At 44.9% G+C, this 23,881-nt stretch overlaps 1 protein-coding gene across 3 annotated transcripts in view; it reads left to right on the plus strand.

The window, feature by feature from the left end:
- SMOC1 (SPARC related modular calcium binding 1) overlaps positions 1 to 23,881 on the plus strand; it is a 255,578-nt gene that overhangs the window by 158,744 nt on the left and 72,953 nt on the right. For 2 of the 3 annotated variants that reach the window (XM_063947206.1, XM_063947207.1), the window contains one exon: positions 20,712 to 20,768. In XM_063947206.1, coding sequence (XP_063803276.1) covers positions 20,712 to 20,768 — 57 coding nt within the window. Of the gene's footprint in view, positions 1 to 20,678; positions 20,769 to 23,881 lie in introns of all 3 variants that reach the window. The other variant, XM_063947205.1, reaches the window with a different exon arrangement.

Raw genomic sequence — 23,881 nt, forward strand, 5'->3', positions numbered from 1 at the left:
TGATCTTGTGGGAAAGGGGCATGACCATACAATAGTTCCCCCAATTCAAATGATGCTACACAGTAGTAACCCTTATACACATCATGCCCACACAGTAGCAGTTCTCTTTACACATTATGCCCACACAGTAATTCTTATAACACTGAGGAGACATCAGCAGTGCCTGGCCTGGCTGAAGAGGCAATGCCACCAAAGGCCAGGTAGTATAATCAGATAGTAGTGCAAAGAAGTGCAGTACAGCGCACTACTCAGTGGTGCAAGTAGAAAAAATCTTAGTGGTACTGTGTGCGCGCGCCTTTGGCGCACGAATGCCAAAGATTGGGTGTGGCCACATGGGGCATGGCCAATGAAAATGGGGCGTGATACACATATGCCCCCAACAGTGCAGTGCCAGATACACATATGCCCCCAATAGTGCCAGATACACATATGCCCCCAATAGTGGCAGATACACATATGCCCCCACAGTGCCAGATACACACATGCCCCCACAGTGCCAGATACACATATGACCCCACAGTGCCAGATATGCCCCCATGTTGCTAGATATGCCCCCACAGTGCCAGATACACATATGCCCCCACAGTGACAGATATGCCCCTACAGTGACAGATATGCCCCTACAGTGCTAGATATGCCCCCACAGTGCCAGATACACATATGCCCCACAGTGCCAGGTATGCACCCACATTGACAGATATGCCCCCATATTGCCAGATACACATGCCCCCACGGTGCCAGATATGCCCTCATAGTGCCAGATATGCCCCCACAGTGCTAGATATGCCCCAACATTGCCAGATACACATATTCCCCAACAATGCCAGATAAGCCCCCACAGTCATATAGTCATAGTCCCCATCCCCCTCCCAGCACATAGCCATTGTCCCCTATCAGCACATAGCCATAGTCCCCTCCCAGTAAATAGCCATAGCCCCCACCTCCCCAAGCAATAGCCGTAGTCCTCGCAGCACATAGCTGTAGTCTCCACCTCTCCCAACACAGTCATACAGTAGTCCCCACCCCCCTCCCATCACATTACAGTAGTTCCCTGCCAGCATAGATAGCCATAGTTTCCCTCCCTGCACATAGCTCCTCACCTCCCCAAGCACATAGCCATAGTCCCCATCCCCTTCCCAGCACATAGCTGTAGTCTGCCCTTAGCACATAGTCTCCCCCACTCCCAACACATACATAGCCTCCCCACACAGCACATAGCCCTAGTCCCCACTCCACAACATTCCAGCAGATAGCCGTAGTGTCTGGCAATACCTGCTGTACCGAGCTGCCTGGGATGGAGGGCAGAGGATTGCTCAGCAGGAAGGAGCTAGTGCAAGTGCAGGAGCTCCCGACAGCAAGGGTTGCTGGGAGTTGTAGTTTATTTTCAGTTTCAACCCTGTAGTGCATTGCGGTGCCGGACACCGGCGCCAGCTTCTACTTACTGAGCGATCCTCCGCCCTCTATCCCAGGCAATGCACAGGCAGCTCGGCACAGCAGGTATTACCAGACACTACGGCTTAAGGGATTCCACCCATTGGCCGATGGTGGCACCGTTGGGCGGCGCCCCATGCTCAGCTGGCGCCCCTGGCGAGTGCCATCCTGGCCAATGGGTAGATACACCCCTGGGTATGAGGAACAGAGCACTATTGGTAGGAGGGACAGAGCACTATTGGTAGGAGGAACAGAGCACTATTGGTAGGAGGAGCAGAGCACTATTGGTAGGAGGGACAGAGGAATATGAATCATAGGGTCAACCTGGAAAAGTTCGACAGTCACTAGGTCGACACCAAAATGTTGACATGCAACAGGTCAACATGTGAAAAATGTTGACATGGTAAAATGGTAGACAAGGAAAAAGTCGACACATGCAGAAGTTGACGTGTGGTTTTTTTTTTGTAATTTATTCCGTAAAGTCACCGGAAACCCCAATAAGTGCACCGTGTGCCATTACATGGCTCGCTTCAATCGCCATGCTGCAGGCAGGTTACTCTTTCCAATTGTATTCCACGTGGTTCGTAAAGTATGAATAGATTTTTTTTTGTGTTAAAAACCCATGTCGACCTTTCCCTGTGTCGACCATTGCCACATCGACCTTTTGACCAAGGCAGCAGCTTAATGTCTGTCGACCAATAGTGGTCGACCTATTAACTGTCGACCTTAGTAGTGTCGACCTAGCATCTGGATACCGAAACAGAGAACTTCTGGTAGGTGCAGGGTGTAGTGTCTGCAATAATTATCATTTGCCGATGGAGCGTTGAAGTTAGCCCAGAAAGGGCTGCAATAATCAATGTAACCCAGATTCCCCACAACTAAACTCACACCCTAGCTGGAAAAAGGCAGACAACAAGAACAACAAGTTTTAAGACAGGTAAGACTTTTATACATACATATACAGTGTATATATAGATATAGAACAGGGTACTTTTTGCATGCATGTGCTGGTAATTCACGCAGGATGGCTGTTGGGAGACCTACTGTGTGCACAGCAAGCTATGTAGCCCAAGGCCTGTCCTGGTTCAGCCATTTAAAAAAAAAACCCAGCATGACTGTATTTGATATACATCTCAATGACACTCCTATGTCCAATAACATTTCTTTAGAGATCAGTTTCTGTGCAGCCGAGTTACCACAGTGTATGATGCCTCAAGGATAGTTAGTGTGAATTCCTAAATTTTACTATGCAGTCTTGTTTCAACAAACTATAAATTCAACGAATCTTGTAATAATAAAACCCCTTGTAATAGAGGAATAATTGTTGTTTTCTTACTGTTGTAACAGCTTTGCTTTATTTATTAGTGGCTAAATTGATACTGCTATCGTATATCTGAGATATCACATCACAAGTCACTGCCTTCCCTGCCTGACCGGTTATGCAGTTCTGAAAAATCTAACATCATAGCCACAAAACTGTGCCCCGATTTCGCTCCTCTGTAATAATTGCTTTAGGGATCATTTAAATTAGCTGTTGATCTGGGCAGAGGTTTTTCTTACAGCATATCCTCCCATCTGTCCAGATGTGGTTGGCTTTGAGGGACCTTCCTGCTATCTATGGCCAAAGAGGAGTGCGCTACTGCACATACTTTATTTTGCATTTGCTCCACGGAGGCTCCTGTAATGCATGAGAGGCTTCCATCCTGTCACTGAGTAAGAGCAAAGCGGTGATACATCATACCTCCCAACATCTAGGTATAGGGAATCTGGAGTCCTGTGCCATGTGCAAAGTGGGTGTGGCCTCTGTAAATAGGGCGAGGCTTTGTGGGAATGATGCTCTTGCGAGTCACACCTTCCGTATCCATCAATGAGGGGGCATGCCCAGCGCTCTGCAAACTGCTGGCATGCCCCCAGACTCTCTGTCTTCCATGAATAGACACTGTGCGCATGCGCACAATATCTATTCACAGTAGTCCTCCCAACTGCCCCCCCACCGAGGGACACTGCGGCCCACTTATGGGACAGTGGGACAGTGTCCAAAAAATGGGACTGTCCCATGAAATTCAGGACAGTTAAGAGGTACGGTACATGACTGTGTACCACTTAGCTCCAGTGAAACCCATTATATACTGTACCTGCTATACAAATCACTTTTTACCACATCCTGTTACCTGTACCACTACCTGAATTCTGCATACACCTTCTAGCTGGTGAGCTATATGACACCCTGCTCCAATCCAAACATTCCATGCAAGTGTTTAACACAGTGAGTAATTGGGAAAAGGTCAGCAAAAGACATGTACAGCATTGCCATCAGTATTTCAAGAAGGAGGTCTTATGAGAAGGATAAATATAAGCCATGTATTCTACCACTCCAAGTTTTGTGAATGGAGCAGTATGAGTGAATACAATGACAAAATGATTACTGTTTCTCAGCAATTAATGTCTGGCAGAGTGCAAGTTGATAATGAAGAGATTGCTAAAGCAATGCTATAGAATTTGATCATAGAGTTTACCACAGACTCAGTCAGAGCAAAGTCGAAAAACACATACCCCGCAGTTAAATGCTGAGATGACTACATTATATACAAAAAGTGAAAAATTAAGAAAATTCAAGTTAATATGCTACAACTGGACTGATAGGTCACTAGGCAATTGTGTACAAGCACAAGAATGTGAATCCGATACAGAGCAAGAAATGCAACAGCAAAGAGGAATAAGTCCAGAGTGTTACAGATAGCTGCAGAAAAGATAGTTTCAGGTGCAACAAGGCATTTCAGCTGCAATGAGGAATGGTTCACCACCTTAACCAAATGTGAACCTATCACAGTTAAAATGATTGACAATCAAGTGCTTACAGCTACAAAAGTTGGAACAAATAAAGCCCGCTTAAAATTGAATACAAGAGCAAGAGTCACAGAAATCCCAGACGTGCATTATGTACCTGAGATGGAAACAAATACAGCTATTATTGCTCTGATATAAAGAGGCCACAGAGGTCACTTCACTAAAGGTAAAGGGCCGTATTTACGGGCCGATTTGGGGAGAGATGTGTGCTGAGCGAACCGCTCAGCACACATCTCTCCCCCCGCTCAGTACAGCACGATGTGTGCTGAGCGTGCGGGGGGAGACGGGGGGGCGCTCATTTCACCCAGAGATTGACAGGAATCATGCATGATAATTGCCTTAATTAACATATGCTGGACGGGTGTTCTGTAGGGAGCTGCACACGACAGGCTTGTTAGAAACCATAATTTATTAATAAGGATCTCAATAACTGAATAATTAAAGCCTGTACAAATACATAAACAGGTATTAGAGGGGATATCCCCAGGGAAATCCCATAGCCTGAGCGCCCCACCGCCTCTCTAGGGGCCAGTAACTTGGTGGAGTAGGATCATGGATGAACTTGAAGTGCTTGGTTTGTTTTTATGGTGACACCAAGATTAGCCCTCTTCCCAAATAAAGTGGGTGGTCCTGATACACCACTGTCCACTCCTGTTCTATGCATGTTGTCTGTAATTGTTGACAAACTCCCTCTGGGGGGGAGCTGTCCACACTCTCTATGAAGGCTGGCCACACACCTCGGGCTCTACCCCTGCATCCCTGGTGGGTCAGTATTTCGACTGCCGGAATCCCGACTGGATCCCACTGGAAGACATATGCACATATAATGGTGATGAGAAATTACAATTTGTACTTGAGAAATATGCCCTTAAATCTTTTACAAAATTTGTTAAAATAAGGCACAGTCTATCCAGAAAATATATTTGTAGGTTCTTCTGAGTTCTATGACCTGGGAGTCCCTGTAAACTACTGACTTAGCTCAAGAGGCCCTATAAATCCCAGAGTGATTCTATTAATACTATAATGTGCTGAGAGTCTATTTGTCATGATGCTATTGAAGGACCTGGTTGAGTAAGCGCTTTGTATGAGAATGCACGTATTGTACACTCCATACAATCGACTCCTCTATAGTCAACTCACCAGAGTTCTCTCTTTCGCACTCTGCTTTTCCTTGCATTGAGAAAGCACGTGCACTTGTGTTTCTCTCCTCAAAGGTCCCATGCAAGAATAGGCAGAGCCAATGAACATTGTCCTCTATGGTAGCGTTTGCCTAAGCCATGCAGTGAATTTGTCAATCAAGAAGCAAAAAGGCAAACATAAGAGGCTTTCAGTAGGGCCATTAGGGGTGGAGAGGGCTTCCCGCTGTCTTCATTGCCTGGCATTTAACGAGAAGAGGGGAAAAGAAGAATTGCTGTCACAATTAAGCACATTCAGTGCATTGCACTCCTGATTCTTCGTCTGGTTTCTTTTCTCCTAAAGGTGCACCTGCACTGTGTATTAAAAAACATACTTGTGTGTGCTACAAAACCTTTTCCTTATCCCCTCTTATTGCATGCTACTTTAACATCTGTAGCGCTGGCAACCTTTGATGCCTCAGAAAGCTGTACAACAACAAAGGGTCTGAAAAAAAATTACACATTGATTTAAAAGGAGCATGCGATTTTACATTTCTTTCCCCAGTAGTCCTGGCTTTTCCCATGAAAATAGCACATCATTATTCTCCACTCCAAATATTACGCTTTCCTTTTTGTTAACAAAGCTGCATTTTATTTTTTATAATTAATGTGAAACACTACGTTAAACAGCAATTTAAGAAGATATTTTCTTTTATTTTCTAAGTTGATTCCGAGTTGTTCGCTCGCTAGCTGCTTTTAGCAGCTTTGCACACGTTTAGCCGCCGCCTACTGGGAGTGTATCTTAGCTTTGCAGAATAGCGAACGAAAGATTAGCAGAATTGCGAATAGAATAGCGATTAGAAATTTCTTTGCAGTTTCTGAGCAGCTCGAGACTTACTCTGCCACTGCGATCAGTTCAGTCAGTTTCGTTCCTGGTTTGACGTCACAAACACGCCCAGCGTTCGGCCAGCCACTCCCCCGTTTCTCCAGACACTCCCGCATTTTTCCCTGACACGCCTGCGTTTTTTCACACACACCCATAAAACGGCCAGTTTCCGCCCAGAAACACCCACTTCCTGTCAATCTCACTCCGATCACCAGAACGATGAAAAATATTCGTTAAGCCGTGAGTAAAATACCAAACTTTTGTGCTAATTTACTTGGCGCAGACGCACTGCGAACATTGCGCATGCACAGTTTGCGACTTATCGCACCGATGCGAAGAAAAAGAACGAGCGAACAACTCGGAATGAGGGCCTATGCTTTTTGTGTGGTTGTTACAAGTTACCGAAGATGTGAACTCTTGCACTGTTTTAGTAAATTGCAACCTCCACCCACACAGATTTAACTTGGGAAGTAGTGAATGATGTATTTCATTTTAGCATAATTACTTTATTTTTATTGAAGCATGACATTTGCATAAAAGTCATCAAATAAGTGCTTTCTATATAAGTACAATAGAACACACAACAAGAACACTTATCCAATTCTAACAAATTTAAATTAACAATGGCCCTCATTCTGAGTTGTTCGCTCGCTAGCTGCTTTTAGCAGCATTGCGCACGCTAGGCCGCCGCCCTCTGGGAGTGTATCTTAGCTTAGCAGAATTGCGAACGAAAGATTAGCAGAATTGCGAATAGAAATTTCTTAGCAGTTTCTGAGTAGCTCCAGACTTACTCCTACACTGCGATCAGTTCAGTCAGTTTCGTTCCTGGTTTGACGTCACAAACACACCCTGCATTCGCCCAGCCGTTTCTCCAGGCACTCCCGAGTTTTTCCCTGAAACGCCTGCGTTTTTCCGCACACTCCCATAAAACGGACAGTTTCCGCCCAGAAACACCCACTTCCTGTCAATCACACTACGATCAGCAGAACGATGAAAAAACGTTGTTACGCCGTGAGTAAAATACCAAACTTTTGTGCAGATTTACTTGGCGCAGGCGCACTGCGAACATTGCGCATGCGCAGTTAGCGACTAATCACTCCGTAGCGAAAAAAATTAACGAGCGAACAACTCGGAATGTGGGCCAATATGTTTAAGAATGGCACCAACCTGGAAAAATGGTGAGAACCCAGATCCACATTCTCTATCTTCCTTCCATACATGTGTAAGAAAAGACAAATTCATCAAGTTGTTAATTCACTGTAATCTATCAGTAGAAGAAATTGGGGGATTTTGAGAATATACACACGTTTCATACCATAAGGTCTTCCTAAAACACTTCCAGATCTGTTATTTGAGAGGGTGGGAAAGGGTCTCTAAGGGGTGTATTCAATTCATGTCGGATCCTTTCCGACGGAAAGGATCCAACACATGAGTATCCAATGGCCGGGCAAATCCGACAGGTTTGGCCCATTCCCGACAATGTCAGTCCGACTTTTTTTAAAGTGGGATTGACATTGTCGGAAACGGGGCTAAAACTTGTCGAGTTTGGCTGCGCTTCCGACAATACACGTGGTTCTGCTGCTTAAGCCGCTGATCCGCGTGCATTCCGACAGGTTTCTGACAAGTCAAATTTCCCGACATGTCAGAAAAAAGGGGGCAGGATTGAATAGGTCGGAACCCCTTCCGACCTAAAACAGTCGGAAACCACCGTCTTTCTGACAAGACGGCAGTTTCCGACTTTAATTGAATACCCCCCTATGTGACTTTCCCATCTTTAATAAAATTTCTCCGTAAACCACTCCTGTAGCGAAACCTCCAACCACTCCATTCCAAAAATATGATTTTTTTTTTCTAAAAAGACAGAAAAGGGGGTGAGCGCAGGTTGTATCCGGAGTTGTAGGATACATTGTGTTGGCTACAGCTGATATAAATACAGGTTGAGTATCCCTTTTCCATAATTCAAAATCCCACATTTTTGGGTCCCCTACTGCGATAATGACATATATATATTATATATGATGTGTATATATAGATATATTATATAAATATATAATAATATTATATATATCTATATATATATATATCTATATCTATCTATATCTAGAGAAAAAGACAGAGGGGGCGCTCCATAGTGCAGTAAGGTTTAATTCATAAAAGCACAGAACTCTTGTTAAAATCACAACGTTATTGCTCGTACCAAAACAACCTCCGCTGTGGGCTTATACCACATGGTTTAAAACACACACATCCCCAGCAATACTGCAAACCTCCGGTGATCATCCAGGACAGGACCTCAAACTCGTGCCGCTAAACCGCTACAGTCAGCCGCCGCACGCCGGGACACCGTTACTCGCCGATACCAGGGAAGGCAGCAGGGGGCTCGATCGCACACGTCAGCAGGCCACGCGCCTACGCGTTTCGTCACAGACATCGTCAGAGGGCTGACCTGCTGCCCGTGTGCCCATCCTTTTACAGCCGGCTACCGCCAATCAGCTACTTAGTTCCACTAACATCATTTACATATTTTCAATGTATCCGTGGTGGACTTGTTCTACCAATGTGTTTACTAATACGTAAATTAATTAATTCACAAAAAATAATAACAATATAGGTGCGCAAATAGAACTTTGTTATCTTACGTATAAAAAGAAACCAGTTCAAAAATGATCATTAGCTTTAACCTCGGCATTCCAGCCCGCACCTGATAAGTCTAACCAGATCATTAGACACATCTTTCCAAAGGGACTTTCATTTGGCAAGAATAGCTACCTTAGTAGCCATTAGAACCAGTCTAGCATGGATACATTTTACACATAAAAGAACTCTCATCAAATATTGTTACATTTTTTCAACATTTTAGTGCGGCTTTTGTTTACAACAAATTAATTAGTAATAATATGCTATTCATAGCGTTTTTTTTTATATAAAAACAAGAAAATAAACAAACATATGTAAAACTGAGATAGAGAGGAATATACCATACATGATTTTATATTCGCATGTTTCAGTCTTATCAATTCCTAACATATACAGGCAGCATGATACAGAGATGGCGGAACATTTTTGTCTCTGTCTTTTTCTCTAGATGTCTCTTTCCCATGGAATTCCGGGCTATATGTGACGGTGGGGAGCAGCAGTTCAATAAAGAAAGGAACACTAGTGCTTTCACTCCCAATTTTTATAGGAGTAGTGATTTTAAAGTCTTAAAGTGAAAGAGACTGATCCCTGTTGTAATTTACTGAGCGCACCTGATTATCTTTCTATATGTTATATATATATATATATATATATATATATATGTCATTATCTCAGTAGGGGAACCAAAAATGTGTGATTTTGAATTTTGGATAAGGGATACTCAACCTGTAACAACATTTTCCGCACCCCTTGCGCTACTTGAGTGCCTTTAAGTAAGATACCAAGTATTGTCCATTCAGAAGTTAGTAGTAAACAATTAACTAAATGACTATTGACATAACTTCATGACTGAGTCCAACATTTCCGTGTTACTGGACAAGCCTATAAACAGTGCGTTAAACTTTTGAAAGCCGCACCTAGGGAATGAATGATCTTCTGTCATCCCCATAAGATGTCTGCAATGAGGCAACATATATGTTCTGTAAAATCGGTTTAAAAATTATTCTACACAGGATGCTGCAGGGATTAATTTAATAGAAGTCTCTAGTGTTTACAACAACTTCTCAGCAGTTAAAGATGGGAATTGGTCTCTCCATTGCGCTAACCCCAACCTCTGTGTATCATATTGTAACGGAGTACGAAGAAAAGAATAATCAAATGAAATTGCTCTATTGGAAGAATTCTCCCTTATCAACAAGTCATCTAAAGGATTATTACAGTCATCCGGTGAGAACACCCTGGAGAGACCAGACACATAGGGGGGAATTCAAATGTTTGAAAAGTCGGTTGGGTGTTTGTTTTTTCCTGTCTGTTAGATAGGAAAAAACAGACACCCAACTGAATTTTCGAACAACTGAATCTCCCCCATAACGTTGGGCCTGCAAGAAAGCCAAAGACTCCTCGGCCTGCATAAACAGCAGTGGCTACATTAGCAGTACAGCCAATGGGAGATAACCAGTGGTGTATCTATAGTGGGTGCAGTGTGTGCAGTAGACCGTAGCGCATGTTATGATTAATTAGTCCCAGCATGTCTTGTCCAATTTACCAGATGTAGATTTTCAAAGATAAATACCAGAGCTGCTGCAACCATTGGGCGGTGCTAAGGTGGGTGCCTACATTGCCAATAGTTCGGGGGACGACTAAAACACTGAATATACCCATCATTCATCGCTAAATCAATACCTTTAACCAGGCTTGGACTGGCCCACAGGGGTACAGGGGAAACCACCGGTGGGCCCTACTGCCTGGGGGCCAACCTTCTGCTCTAAGGATCAGGTTCCAGACTGTGCACTTGAATTATACATTATACATATGTTACTTTATACTGGACTATGGTGTATTTTCTCCAGAGCATTGCTGTTATTAATCTGATACATTATCATGCATGCAGCAGCTGAATTTACTGTATATATTTATGAAGGGGCCCAGACATTGCACTCTCTAATGCAGGGGTGGTGAACCTTTTTTCTACCAAGGGCCATTTGGATATTTATAAAAAAAACCTTCGGGGGCCATACAAAAATGAACAACTTAAAAATTAGCCTGCCCCCAGTAGATATGCCCCCATTAGATATGACCCCCAGTAGCACCGCTTACACGCACACACATTAAAAGAAAGAAAAAACACAATACTCACCAGCCCCGCTCCTGCTTCCGGACCCTTGCCCTCTGCCTGGCTGCCCGCTCCTCAGAACTATGGGAGAGACGTCATGACATCTCTCCCATAGCACCGCACAGGCACACACGCACACTGCCAGAGCCGGAAGCCAGAGCTCAGGAGTGAGCTGCTGAGGGGAAGAAGCCGGGCGCCTGGTAGTAACAAAATCTCAGCGGGCATTCGGCATCTCCCTTGGTTAGGTGAGCCTGGGAGGGCCGGATCAAGTGGCTTTGTGGGCCTTATATGGCCCGCGGGCCTGAGGTTCCCCACCCCTGCTCTAGTGGTTAGTCAAACCCATGAGGTGGCAGGCCACACCCCCTCTGCAGACTGGCCACACCCCTAACATGGGCCCCTACCACTGCATTCCCCCGGTGGGCCCTACATGCCCCAGTCCGACACTGCCTTTACCAAGTCCACCTGTTCAACCTTGTCAGTAGCAAACCCATTTCATCTCACTTGTACGTGGTTACTTGGGGCCTTGCCCTCTACTCTCTGTAGCATCAAAAGCCTTAACGTGTTTCCCATTGTACTGTAGCGTTCTTGTAGGTTTTTATTGAGCCAACAAATGAAACAAGCGGCGTGTTATATATATATAGCTCATTGTGTAAATGAATAGCCTGTTTATTGGATCATTTTGTCTGTTGTTGTTTAGGAGGTGTTCATGTGCCTTGATCAGAACATCCGTGTGTGGATTTAATGTGTGAGTTTATACACATATCTTGTTTATTTATAAAAACTGGATCTTAAACTAGACTGTATTATTATGCAAAGGGCTGGCAACAAAATCAGAACACAATTTAAACACATGCATTTAATTTACAACACAATTGCTAACAGATACAGTTGTCAGATGTCAGATCCGCATCTGACAGAACAGTTACAATGAGACAGGCATTTTTTTATTTTTAAATAATTGGTTTAGAAAGTAGAAATCTTCTTATAACTGCAAACTGATTGTGACAATGTTGTCATTGGATTCTGCAGGTATCGACATTAATGATGTTGAAATTTTAATCATGTGGGCAGTACGGTTGGTGTAATACATTACTGCCTCACAGCACTGAGGTCATGGGTTCAATTCCCACCACCGCCCTGTGTGGAGTTTGTATATTCTCCCCGTGCTTGCGTGGGTTTCTTCTGGGTATTCCAGTTTTTTCCCACAATCCAAAAATTTACCGGTAGGTTAATTGGCTCCAGACAATAATTAACCCTAGTGTGGCTGACTACATGGGCCAAGTGATGCTTATCTGCCATCAAATTCTATGTTTCAATCATCAATGTTGACCTTCTGCTGCCGAATGTCGTCATACTGACTGTATACACCAAAGGCAGAACTAGTGACATTGCACTGAGGCCTTCCTCAGTGAAGGGGCCGTAAGTTCCTGCTCTACCACCAGCAGCCAGTCCCTCAGTCATCAGAGTGAGCAGCTCAGCAGTGCCTGATGCTCAACTGCTGCCAGAGCTCAGTGACAGTCCTTCCGGAGGGAGAGGAGGAGCCGCAGTCCCCTCTCCTCCCAGCTCCTCCCCTTCCCTCTCCTTATTCCTCTCTACTGGGAAACTGACGTCGCCATCTCATAACAGTACCTGGTGTAAAAGCCCAAGGAGGAGCTGCCATCCATGCGCTGCAGTTCTGGGCCAGATAATTTAATTATAATGTATTAGCCACCCACTGCTAGTAACCCTATTCCTGGCTTCACCCACTGCCTTCTCCATCACCCACTGCCTATCACCCTCTCCCTGGCATCACCCACTGTTTACCTCTCCCTGTCACCCACACCCTCTCCCCGTCACCCACTTCCTGGTGTCACCCAGAACCCTAGCATCACCCACTGCCTCTCTGTTAACCTCTCCCTGTCACTCTTTGGAGTCACTCACTGCTTCTCTGTCACTCACTGCCTGTCACCCTCTCCGTATCATCCACTGCGTGTGACCCCACCCACTACCTCTCTCAGTCATAGTCTTCCTGTCACCTACTGCCTGTCACCCTCTCCCTGTCATCACCCACACCTTTCTCCATCACCCGCTTTCTCTCACCCACTGCCTCTCCATATTATCCTCTCCCTGTCACCCACTGCCTATCACTCTCCCTGTCACTCACGACCTCGTCAACCTCTCAGTCACTCTGCCTGGCATTATCTCCCTTTCACCTGCCTCTTCCAAGCATCACCCACTGTATCTCCCTGTCACACTCTCTCCTTCACACACTGCCTCTTTCTGGTGTCACAATCTGCATCTCCCTGTCATCTTCTCCTTATCACCCTCTCCTTGTCACTCTCTCCCCATCACGCACTGCCTCTCCCTGTCACCCTCTTCTTCTCCCTGTCACCCATTGCCTGTAACCTTCTCCCTGTCACCCACTGTCTCTCTTTGGCACTCTCTACCTGTCGACTACTGCTTCTCCCTGGCCTCTCCGTCTCCCTGTTACCCTCTCCCCATCACCCACTGACTACCTCTCCCTCTCCCTGTCACCCTTTGCCATGTGGCTTATTATGAACTTGGGGTGGAGCGGAAAAGGGAGCCTGAAGCATATTTTTGCACCCAGGGTGTCAATAAATCTAGTTATGTGGCTAATTAGAAAAATGACGACTGTCCCCTTCCAGCTTTAGTTGTTCTAGTTATTTCCCCACATTGGCTTGGAGAAGTTTAAATGTACACAGATTGATTGTAACGGTTGTCGTGCTGCTGATTGGACGAAAATGCCTTGGCATGTCCAGTCGATAACATTCATTGCAAAATGTGGACATTCAAACTAGGGATGGCCATCGGTAGGTTATCCATCAATGGTCACCATTGATGGATAACCTTGATGGTGTAAAATCATCTGTAAAGGAGCCATCGATGGGTTTACCCATCAATGGTCACCCCCTGCATTACTGTTGACTGTAATGCTGGCCAATCAGAGCCAGGGGGCGTGGCTTTGTGGTTGTCAGGGGGCGGGGCTAAGCTATGTGCCCTGACACTATCATGAAAAAAAAAATCGGTAGCACTAAACCATCGATGGTGGGAAACCATCTGGTTCTCCCCAATTGATGGAAAAAGTATTCGACATCGGTCATAGACCATCTAATTGAAACATAAAAGCATGGACAGGAAAGTAGCGCCAGCATAGGTGTGCAGCTCCTAAACTATGCATGTTCTGGCCACCTGACCCGTGTTATTGTAGCAGCTGGGGAGAGTGGGTGTACAGTGACAGTATTCTTTTAATTTTGAGTTATCATTTTACCTTTTCACATTTAAATTTCAACTTTGTGTTGTAAACGAAAATAAAACAATTTGCTGCATTTGGGAAACAAAGTTGTTGTTTTTTTTTTTATTTGTTAGTATTTTAAGAAAATGACAATATGACATTTAGAAGAATGTTTGTAATTCCTTGGAACGTTTCTGAATTGCATTGGCCTCTTAAAATACAGTATGCAGTACCAGCAGTGTTGATTGTCTATAAGCTAAAAGTACGCATACAATATGCATACAATAGGTGGCGCTGTAATTTAAAAATAAGAATGGGGTATTACATCAGGAACATTAAACTTATTTGATTTATGTATAAATACTGGACTTCCATCTCAAAGCAGAATTCCTGGGCAGGCTGAAGGGCATTAATCACTGGAGCCGCTCTTTGTCCTAGGGCTGTTGCATCCCTGATTTAAAACCTGGGCTTCATGACCTCCTAGTGGGGATGTGGGGGGTGGGGGGTGTCTTACAGGGGGGCATGAGAAGGACCAATCAGTATCTGTCCTCACAGAAATAGTGACTTCTGATTGGTCCTCCTTCTTACACAAACACCCATATTACAGTAATTTGTGAGTGGTGAACGTAAAGGTCTGCCGACTTAGGTGACAATGCAGTATTGGATGGGGTGTGGATCATAGAGTGGACAGTCATTGGGTCGACCACTATTAGTTGACAGTGACTAAGTCGACACCTGAAATAGGTCGACCTGGTCATAAGGTCGACGTGGAAGAAGGTGAACATTTTTTTTTTTGGGGGGGGTGTCATTTTCTTTGTAAAGTGACCGGGAACCCCAATTAGTGCACCGTGTCCCCTTGCTTCACTCGCCATGCTTCGGGCAAGGTGCCTCGCTCCACTACCGCTGCGCTCCCAATCATAGTCCCTGTGGATCGTAAAGTATGAAAAATGAAAAAGAAAAAAAAATGGGAAAAACTCATGTCGACCAATAGTGGTTGACCTAATGAGTTTCGACCTAAGTGCTGTAGGACCTAAAGACCGGATCCCCATTAGATGTTAGTACAGCAGTGACAATCACCAAAATGCTTTACCTGCTACTTTTAAACTGTGAAAGGAGATTTACTGCAAGCCCTTATTTTTATGACCACAGCAAACCAGTAACGTAATGTGTTATTATATGTAACTAGAGGCCACCATAGATTTAATGAGACCTTCTTCAGTCTAGCCTAGGTCATGGACTGAAAACCGAAGGTTGAAAAAGTGACAGAACTGATGAATGCTTTGTAGTATTGTAGCGTTCCTATACACCTATGCGCTTCCTGATAGGTGTATAAGTATGTATTTAACAGTCCTCCAGCAAATATAGGGGGTCATTCCGAGTTGATCACTAGCTGCATTCGTTCGCTGTGCAGCGATGAGGCAAAAAAACTGTACTTTTGCGCATGCGTATGCGGCACAATGCGCACTATTACAACGAATGATGTAGTTTCACACAGGGTCTAGCGAAGCTTTTCAGTCGCACTGCTGGCCGCAGAGTGATTGACAGGAAGTGGGCGTTTTTGGGTGTCAACTGACCGTTTTCAGGGAGTGTTCGAAAAAACGCAGGCGTGGCAGGAAAAATGCAGGCGTGGCTGGGCGAACGCAGGGCGTGTTTGTGACGTCAAAACAGGAACTGAACAGTCTGCAGTGATCGCAAGCGCTGAGTAGGTTTTGAGCTACTCTAAAACTGCACAAAAAAACTTTTCAGCCGCTCTGCGATCCTTGCGTTCGCACTTCTGCTAAGCTAAAATACACTCCCAGTGGGAGGCGGCATAGCGTTTGCACGGCTGCTTAAAACTGCTAGCGAGCGATCAACTCGGAATGACCCCCCATAGTACAGTATACTTTGTCAGTCTGTTTCTTCCACGGTGACCTGTACGCTGGCCAGTACAGAAGAGATGAGAGCGAATTTGTAAGGGGAATCATGTAGACCTAAACTGTCCAATACCTAGAGTAGAACAAGGCCTCAGCCTGGCTCTGGTTATTATAACTCAAATAACGTCAGGTACAGTAACTTGGCTCGCCCTCAGAGAATAGTGTTTTAGGAATATGGATGTCATTTCTGCTATTAGTGTTTATGTTAAATCAAAGGCATCATTACAGCACAAGAAACGTTCTGATCTTTCACTCCCGACGTTCTTTAATCATACAATGAAATAGAAAAGCAGATGCTATAGAGCACAGTCCATCTTTCAGCTCCCCCTGAGAGAACTCTTTAAATGTTCTTATGGTTTTCTTTCTTTTAAGGTCCCCCCCCCCCCAATGCAACAGAAAGAAGTCAGGCAAGAGATGTGCACTCATTGCATGCTAGTACGGTGGAAGCCAGGCAAGAGATGTGCACTCATTGCATGCTAGTACGGTGGAAGCCAGGCAAGAGATGTGCACTCATTGCATGCTAGTACGGTGGAAGCCAGGCAAGAGATGTGCACTCATTGCATGCTAGTACGGTGGAAGTCAGGCAAGAGATGTGCACTCATTGCATGCTAGTACGGTGGAAGCCAGGCAAGAGATGTGCACTCATTGCATGCTAGTACGGTGGAAGCCAGGCAAGAGATGTGCACTCATTGAATGCTAGTACGGTGGAAGCCAGGCAAGAGATGTGCACTCATTGCATGCTAGTACGGTGGAAGCCAGGCAAGAGATGTGCACTCATTGCATGCTAGTACGGTGGAAGCCAGGCAAGAGATGTGCACTCATTGCATGCTAGTACGGTGGAAGCCAGGCAAGAGATGTGCACTCATTGCATGCTAGTACGGTGGAAGCCAGGCAAGAGATGTGCACTCATTGCATGCTAGTACGGTGGAAGCCAGGCAAGAGATGTGCACTCATTGCATGCTAGTACGGTGGAAGCCAGGCAAGAGATGTGCACTCATTGCATGCTAGTACGGTGGACATTGAGTTCTACTGTGTATTAACTGCTCTCACTAAAGTGTCTTTATATCTCACTAGTTGTACGGCCTCATTGAAGTTTTTACATTGAATTGTTTGTGTATCATTGTATGTTTTCACTGTATGGCGATATGGACATTTGGTGGCACCATATAAGTAAAACATAATAATAATGTGTATTCTGGACACATCCATCAAGGGGACCATTGAACTTATGGATTGAGCATGCCTCAGGGGGAACATACTAGGCCTGAGTCAGTGAGTGGATGCTGCTGCATCCACACACTGGTGCCAAGGGGAGGAGGGGCGTCGCCAACTTCCCAATGACACCTTTGGGAAGATGGTGCCGCACAGTAAAGCAAAGACCACAACATTGTGTATGTCTTGGCACTCTAGTGCACATGCGCCGTCTTCCCGAATATCACTGAGAACATGGTGCTGGTTGAGGATAAGGGGCCTGCTTCTCGAGCTAGGTTACATACTGATGCACCTCCGCCCCCCTAGGATCAGTCCCTGGCTGAGGGGTGTACAACACCCCCCTGTGGAGCACACAGGGTTGTTTTGCGGCTCTGCACTTACAAGTGTATGTTGTTAAAATGTTTTTTTCGTAGGGGACATTGCTATGCTCTGTCTGATTCAGCCACGCTCCCTACATTACCACGCTCTCTATGGTCCACGGGTGTGAGAATATGCAAATGCAAGTTTCAGCTTTCCCCTTCTGCACTAACATGCACCAGAGAGTCCAAACACTGAGATGCCCATTTTCTGCACCTCTGTATGCAGTAGATCCACTGGTGGATAAAGACAGTCCACAACTGGTGCACCATAGCATTCAACGTGGACTCTTGAACCAGTCTATGGCAGGTGCAGGGTTTTCATGTGAACGTGGCCTCTGTCGAAGAAGATGTTCATCATGCCCACAAAATGTCGCTTTTTTTGTGTTTACTTCAGGCCACCTCCCAGACACTACCCTGGAACACCCATTGCTTTGCCTCGCCTTATTTGATGCCAGTATGCAACAGCGCATTTGTGTGTACAGTCGGCGTAACACATGCACCATAGAGGCTTTAGGAATAATTCATACTTTCACTGTACCACATAAACTCAACTGCACAAATATTGGCTAATATCTGCAAACATTGCACTCAGTTAGCATCTATCTCTGAATCAGGACCACTCTGCCACACTCCTATGCACAAGCATACTATACAGATGGTTCCATGTTTATCTTGGCCTTTGATGGGATTAACTAAAACTGGGCAGTCGGACTTAATCCCCTGCTGTAATTACTTAATCCCCTGCTGTATTGTTCTTTGTATTGTATTGCAGCTGAGAACAATAGATGAAGAGTTTATGTAAATAAACCATGGTTTGCCTAGTCACAGGAAAGAAGCCAAGATAACCCTGGATCTATCTGTATGCATTCATTGACTGTTATTTATATAGCGCACACAAACACGCACACACACAAGTAATTTTTATTCGGGAGCCAGTTAACCTACTAGTACGTTTTTGGACTGTGGGAGACAACCGGAGTACCTGGAGGAAACCCACGTGAGCACGTGGGAGAATGTACAAACTCCACACAATTAACGCCATGGTGGGAATCAACCCCAATATTAATATATGTTGCATGCATTGCAGTTAGTTTACAGAAACTAAGTGTGTTCCATCAAAAATCTAAAAAAATCTACCAGATCACAATGGAGGTCAGTATAATTTAAATGAGAGTTTGCTAAGAACATGTTCCCATTTATTACACACCAACACACCAAAATATGACATGAAGTAGTGATGTACAGTATTACAATGTAAGCTAGTTTTCTCAGCTACTTATGGGATCACTGCTAACATATATTCAGACGTTGCATAACTGGATTAAACTAGTACAGTCAAAATTGCATTTGAAATATCCAAGCAATACTTTCCATGCTTTTACCAGTATTGGGTATTGTCACACTGTGCATTGTATAAGTGCTGCCTTTGTGATCACCAACAGCTGTATGTTTATGTGCCATAGTAGTAATACAGTGGTTGTAGGACACGGGGGGTCATTCCGACCCGATTGCACGCTGCAGTTCGCAGCGCATCAATCGGGTCGGAACTGCCAGGCAGAGGCAATCGCTGGGTGGGAGGGGGCGGCAGAGGCGTTTGTTGGGGGGGAGGGGGCGGCACACCGTCGTCTAGCCGCTGTTTTTGGGGCCCGGTCCGGCCAACGCAGGCGTGGCCGGACCGTGCGGGGGGTGGGCAGCAGCGGCTGCGTAACATCACACGCAGCCGCTGAGACCCGGGGCAGCGACAAATAACTCCCGGCTGCGCTGATCGGGAGCTACTCTTCAAGTACAAAAGCATCGCCCCTGTGCGATGCTTTTGTACTTGTGCAAGGGGGGGGGGGGGCGGACTGACATGCGGGGCGGACTAGCCCTGTGCTGGGCGTCCCCCCGCATGTCCGGGAAGATTATCGTAGCTGTGCTAAATTTAGCACAGCTACGATCAACTCGGAATGACCCCCAATGTTTTGTTTTTCTTTCAATACATTTTACTGTTTTCAAAGAAAGAAAAAGGAAGCGCAAATGCAAATAACATAGGGATTGAAGTCCATAAAACATGGTGAAGTCAACACCCAATTAAAACCCTCACAATCCATGGCAATTTTGGAAGAATGAGTTGCAAGGACCTAGGAGACATTGTTGGTATACTTTGCATAAAGGAGGCACATGATACATATCCATCCTTCCAAAATTTGAAGGGTGGAAGACTTGTCTGTCTGTCCTTATTCAATGATATGGTTAGGTCCACAAAATGACATCAGGAGGTAGAGGACAAGTGATCGGAAGGACAGTTCCCGGAGGAGGAGTAGAAAAGGGTGTTCAGCAAAAGGAATTCTGAATAGAAGAGGGTTTGGTCTAAATTTTTGAAATATGTGTAATCCCAGTAGGGTTTTTACGCAATTAAGAGTTTTTGTCTAGCAAGATACTGGTTAGGCATCAACTTTTTTACTTTACTTAAGCTTATATTGGCATAAATACAACTTGTTTTAGTATTTTTTTATTATTATTATCCCCCCAATCTAGTAGATTATTGCCTCTTTAACCTTCCACTAAACTGTATTAATAGATCTATCTATCTATCTATCTATCTATCTATCTATCTATCTATCTATCTATCTATCTATCTATCTATCTATCTATCTATCTATCAATCTATCTATCTCTATCTTTATTATAGAAGTTTGTTAAATAACTTTCTAGTCTTAATTGCTCTTAAGTAATAATGGTATGGTCCAGTGACGCATCAAAATAATTTCCAATGTAGTGCTTCACATTTTGATCAGTAAAAAAATGTTTGTTAATAAAGTAAAATTTTCATGTGTAGATTAGTTTAATTATTTGTTGTTCGTGTCTGTATGTTGACGTGGCCGGGCCACGTTGCAAACCAAAAACCTTCAACAGTTCTGTAGAGTAGATAGCATTTACCTCAATAATGGTAGTTTCTTTTCGTTTCTTTCTCATTCTAAATTCAGATGACGGGTCCAAGCCAACACCTACAATGGAGACACGGCCTGTTTTCGAAGGAGAAGGTAGGGAACCTTTCTTGCAACATATGGGTTTACTTAACTGTTCATTTTTGTAACTCTTGTTGGATTGGTAATTTTAAAGCTCATTATATGGCTATATAAAGATGCCTTATCTACCATCCTGTTTTATTTCAGTAACATTTAGTTGCAATACTTCAAACAGATAGATGGCCCTATAACTAGTCTTAAAGGGGGGTACACACAGAGCGATGTTCAGCTCATTTCTAGGCAATCGAACATCGCTCCGTGTGCAGGGGTGCCGGCGACAGCGATGCGCGGTTGTGTTACGACGCTATCGCCAGTGCTAGATTGGCCTAATCTAGCAGGTCGTTCATTTCACTGCTAGGTGAAATGAGTGGCCCCCCGTGTCGCCACTCCCCCCCCCCTTTTGCTCAGCACATCGCACTGTGCTGAGCGGGGGGAGAGATGTGTGCTGAGCGGTCTGTGCTAGACCGCTCAGCACACATCTCTGAGGAAATCTCCCCATCAGTACGGCCCTTTAGACCAAAGATAATGTTTATCTTTAGACATTAGATAAATATAAATATAGATACAGTAAAGACCTCCTTTTTGTGAGAGGCCTTGTCGTTGTTTTCATCCTGTGCACTATTTCCTGCATTCAAAAGGGCCAATAGCCTTAATCGTGTACAATGGACAATGCATATGCCCACTGTCCATAGGAACAATTCTCATGATTAGAATAAAATAATCAGGAACAATTCACAGAGGGCCAATGTGCAGGGAAGGCTTGTTTTTAAGAAGTGCTCCCTGACCATTGTTCCGCTGTTGTTGCACAAGCTGGTGCAGCTCTTCAGGTATCAGCGGTAGGTGCTAGGGGCAAGCCCCTCTCTCTGTCTGGGCCAGGGACTGCAGCCCCCCATTGATGGTGGCCCTGTTCTATTCTGTTATAAGAATATTGGTATATGCCGTTTTGTTTCTGTGAAAAGTTTGAGGAAGTTTATATGTCACATTGGGAGAGTGCATTTAAATGTTGTTCTCCATTGAAGTGCAACATAAAGACATAAGTATAGATCAAGGACCCGCTCACCAATAGCTCAGACCTGGTAAATAATAAAGTAGAATTGGCTGTGTGTTCCTCCATGCAGCACTGTCAGCTCCCAATAATTGTCCCTCTTCACCTCTTTATCTAATTGAAAACCAGGTGCATCAGTGTTCCCAGTATGTACTTTGCAAGGAACGCCCACACTCCACCTGGCTGGTGCAAACTTCTGCTTCTATCCAGAAGTCACTACTTTACTTGGTGAAACCTACTGTATGTGCTATGGCAGAAATCTTGGTGCAGTTCTAGAGACTGAGCAGCTTTGTACATGACGGTTAATATGTGTGACACTTCTGTGCGCGTATCAGTGTCATACAGAATGTTATACAGAATTAGGGTCACCATACATATTCTGATAGATCCTGAATATTTGTCTTCCTGATATCGATCCCACACACATTTCATCCAAGCAAAGAACGTCTGCAAACTAGTCTACTATATAATGAAACTCTAAGTCCATCTCTGCTGACATGCGCAGTGAGACTCAGATGTTATGTGTCCCCCAAAACCCCCGCACTTATATCGCCCACTGCCACCAATGACTCATGGAGCGATAATCTAAGCAATCTGACTAGATTGCTTAGATTTTAAGCACGATCGCTCCGTGTGTACCCCCCCCCCCCCCCCAGCGATAGCTATGCGCAGCCCCACGCATCGCTATCGCTGGTGCTAGATTGGCCTGCATGCAGGCCAATCTAGCAGGTCGCTCATTTCACCTTGCGTTGTGCTGAGCGGTGGGAGAGATGTGTGCTGAGCGGTTCGCTCAGCACACATCTCTCCCACATCGGCCCATGAATACGGGCCTTAAAACATACACCGTAGTTCTTGGGCCATAATACTGTATGTGCTGTAATACTGTATATACTGTTAAGCGTTTGTGCCCCTAAATGTAGAAAAAAATAACATAACATTTACTTGTGTGCTTTAAAAATATAACAAAAAAACCCACTTCAGTCGCAAAGTGATTAAACGCTTTCCCTGACGCAGTCGCATGACATTTCATGTGATCATGTCATCTGCCTGGGATACGGTCTCTAGGTCGACAGTAACTAGGTCGACCACCATTGGTTGACAGTAACGATGTTCTAGGTTGACAGGTCAAAAGGTCGACATGAGTTTTTCACAATTTTTTTTTCTTTTTGAACATTTTCATACTTAACGATCCACGCGGACTACGATTGGGAATAGTAACCTGAAGCATGGCGAGCGGACACGGTGCACTAATTGGGTTTCCCGGTCACTGTACGGAGAAAACGACACAACTTAAAAAAAAAAAAAAACTCATGTCGATCTTTTGACCTGTCGACCTAGAGACCCTGCGACCTAGTTACTGTCGACCAATAGAGGTCTACCTTCCATAACACACCCCATCTGCATAGCCCCCCCCCCCCCCCCCCCGACTGTAACTGAGGAGATCCATTCTGCAGATGTGCGTGACGGAGTTGCTCCTCCTGCCATGGCCTCCCGGAGTGATTATGGGGTCACTGCTGAAATCGCACCCCAAAATGTCGTGTGAACAGCACTCTGGTTTGCATGCGCCTGTATCAGAAGTGCAAGGTGGGCAAAATCCCCCCCCCCCCCCCCCTCCCCTGCCCCCAGAGCACTAATGTGTCCAGCTGCAAATCACAATACCAACTGCTGGAGGTCAGGGGCTGCTAGTGAACTGTCCCTAAACTTTCCTTTTATATAGCTGTGATGAACACCTGTTTTTGTTTCATTTCTTTTCACCACTTGATCGTTTCCACAAGTGACAAAGACCCCACAGGTCAAAGACCCACAGGTCAGCAATTTCCTGTTCCCTGCACATGGCTGGTTCAGTGTTTGGCTCAGGAAATCACCTCCTCCCTCCTGATCAGGTCATGTGCTTCTCGCACGCACAATGTGAGTCATGCGGTATTATGGCACCTATATTGTGCTTTGAAGTATCACCACATTACTACCAGTATTGTTCGAGTGCAGAGATTTATGGTTTTTAGAAAAAAAACCAAAACCTCTTATGGTCATAGACGGGAGATCCAGTCAGCGCCTCTCCTGGAACTTTTGTGTTAGTTGTTTG

Source organism: Pseudophryne corroboree, chromosome 12 (genome assembly GCF_028390025.1).
Source record: "Pseudophryne corroboree isolate aPseCor3 chromosome 12, aPseCor3.hap2, whole genome shotgun sequence".
Taxonomy (NCBI): domain Eukaryota; kingdom Metazoa; phylum Chordata; class Amphibia; order Anura; family Myobatrachidae; genus Pseudophryne; species Pseudophryne corroboree.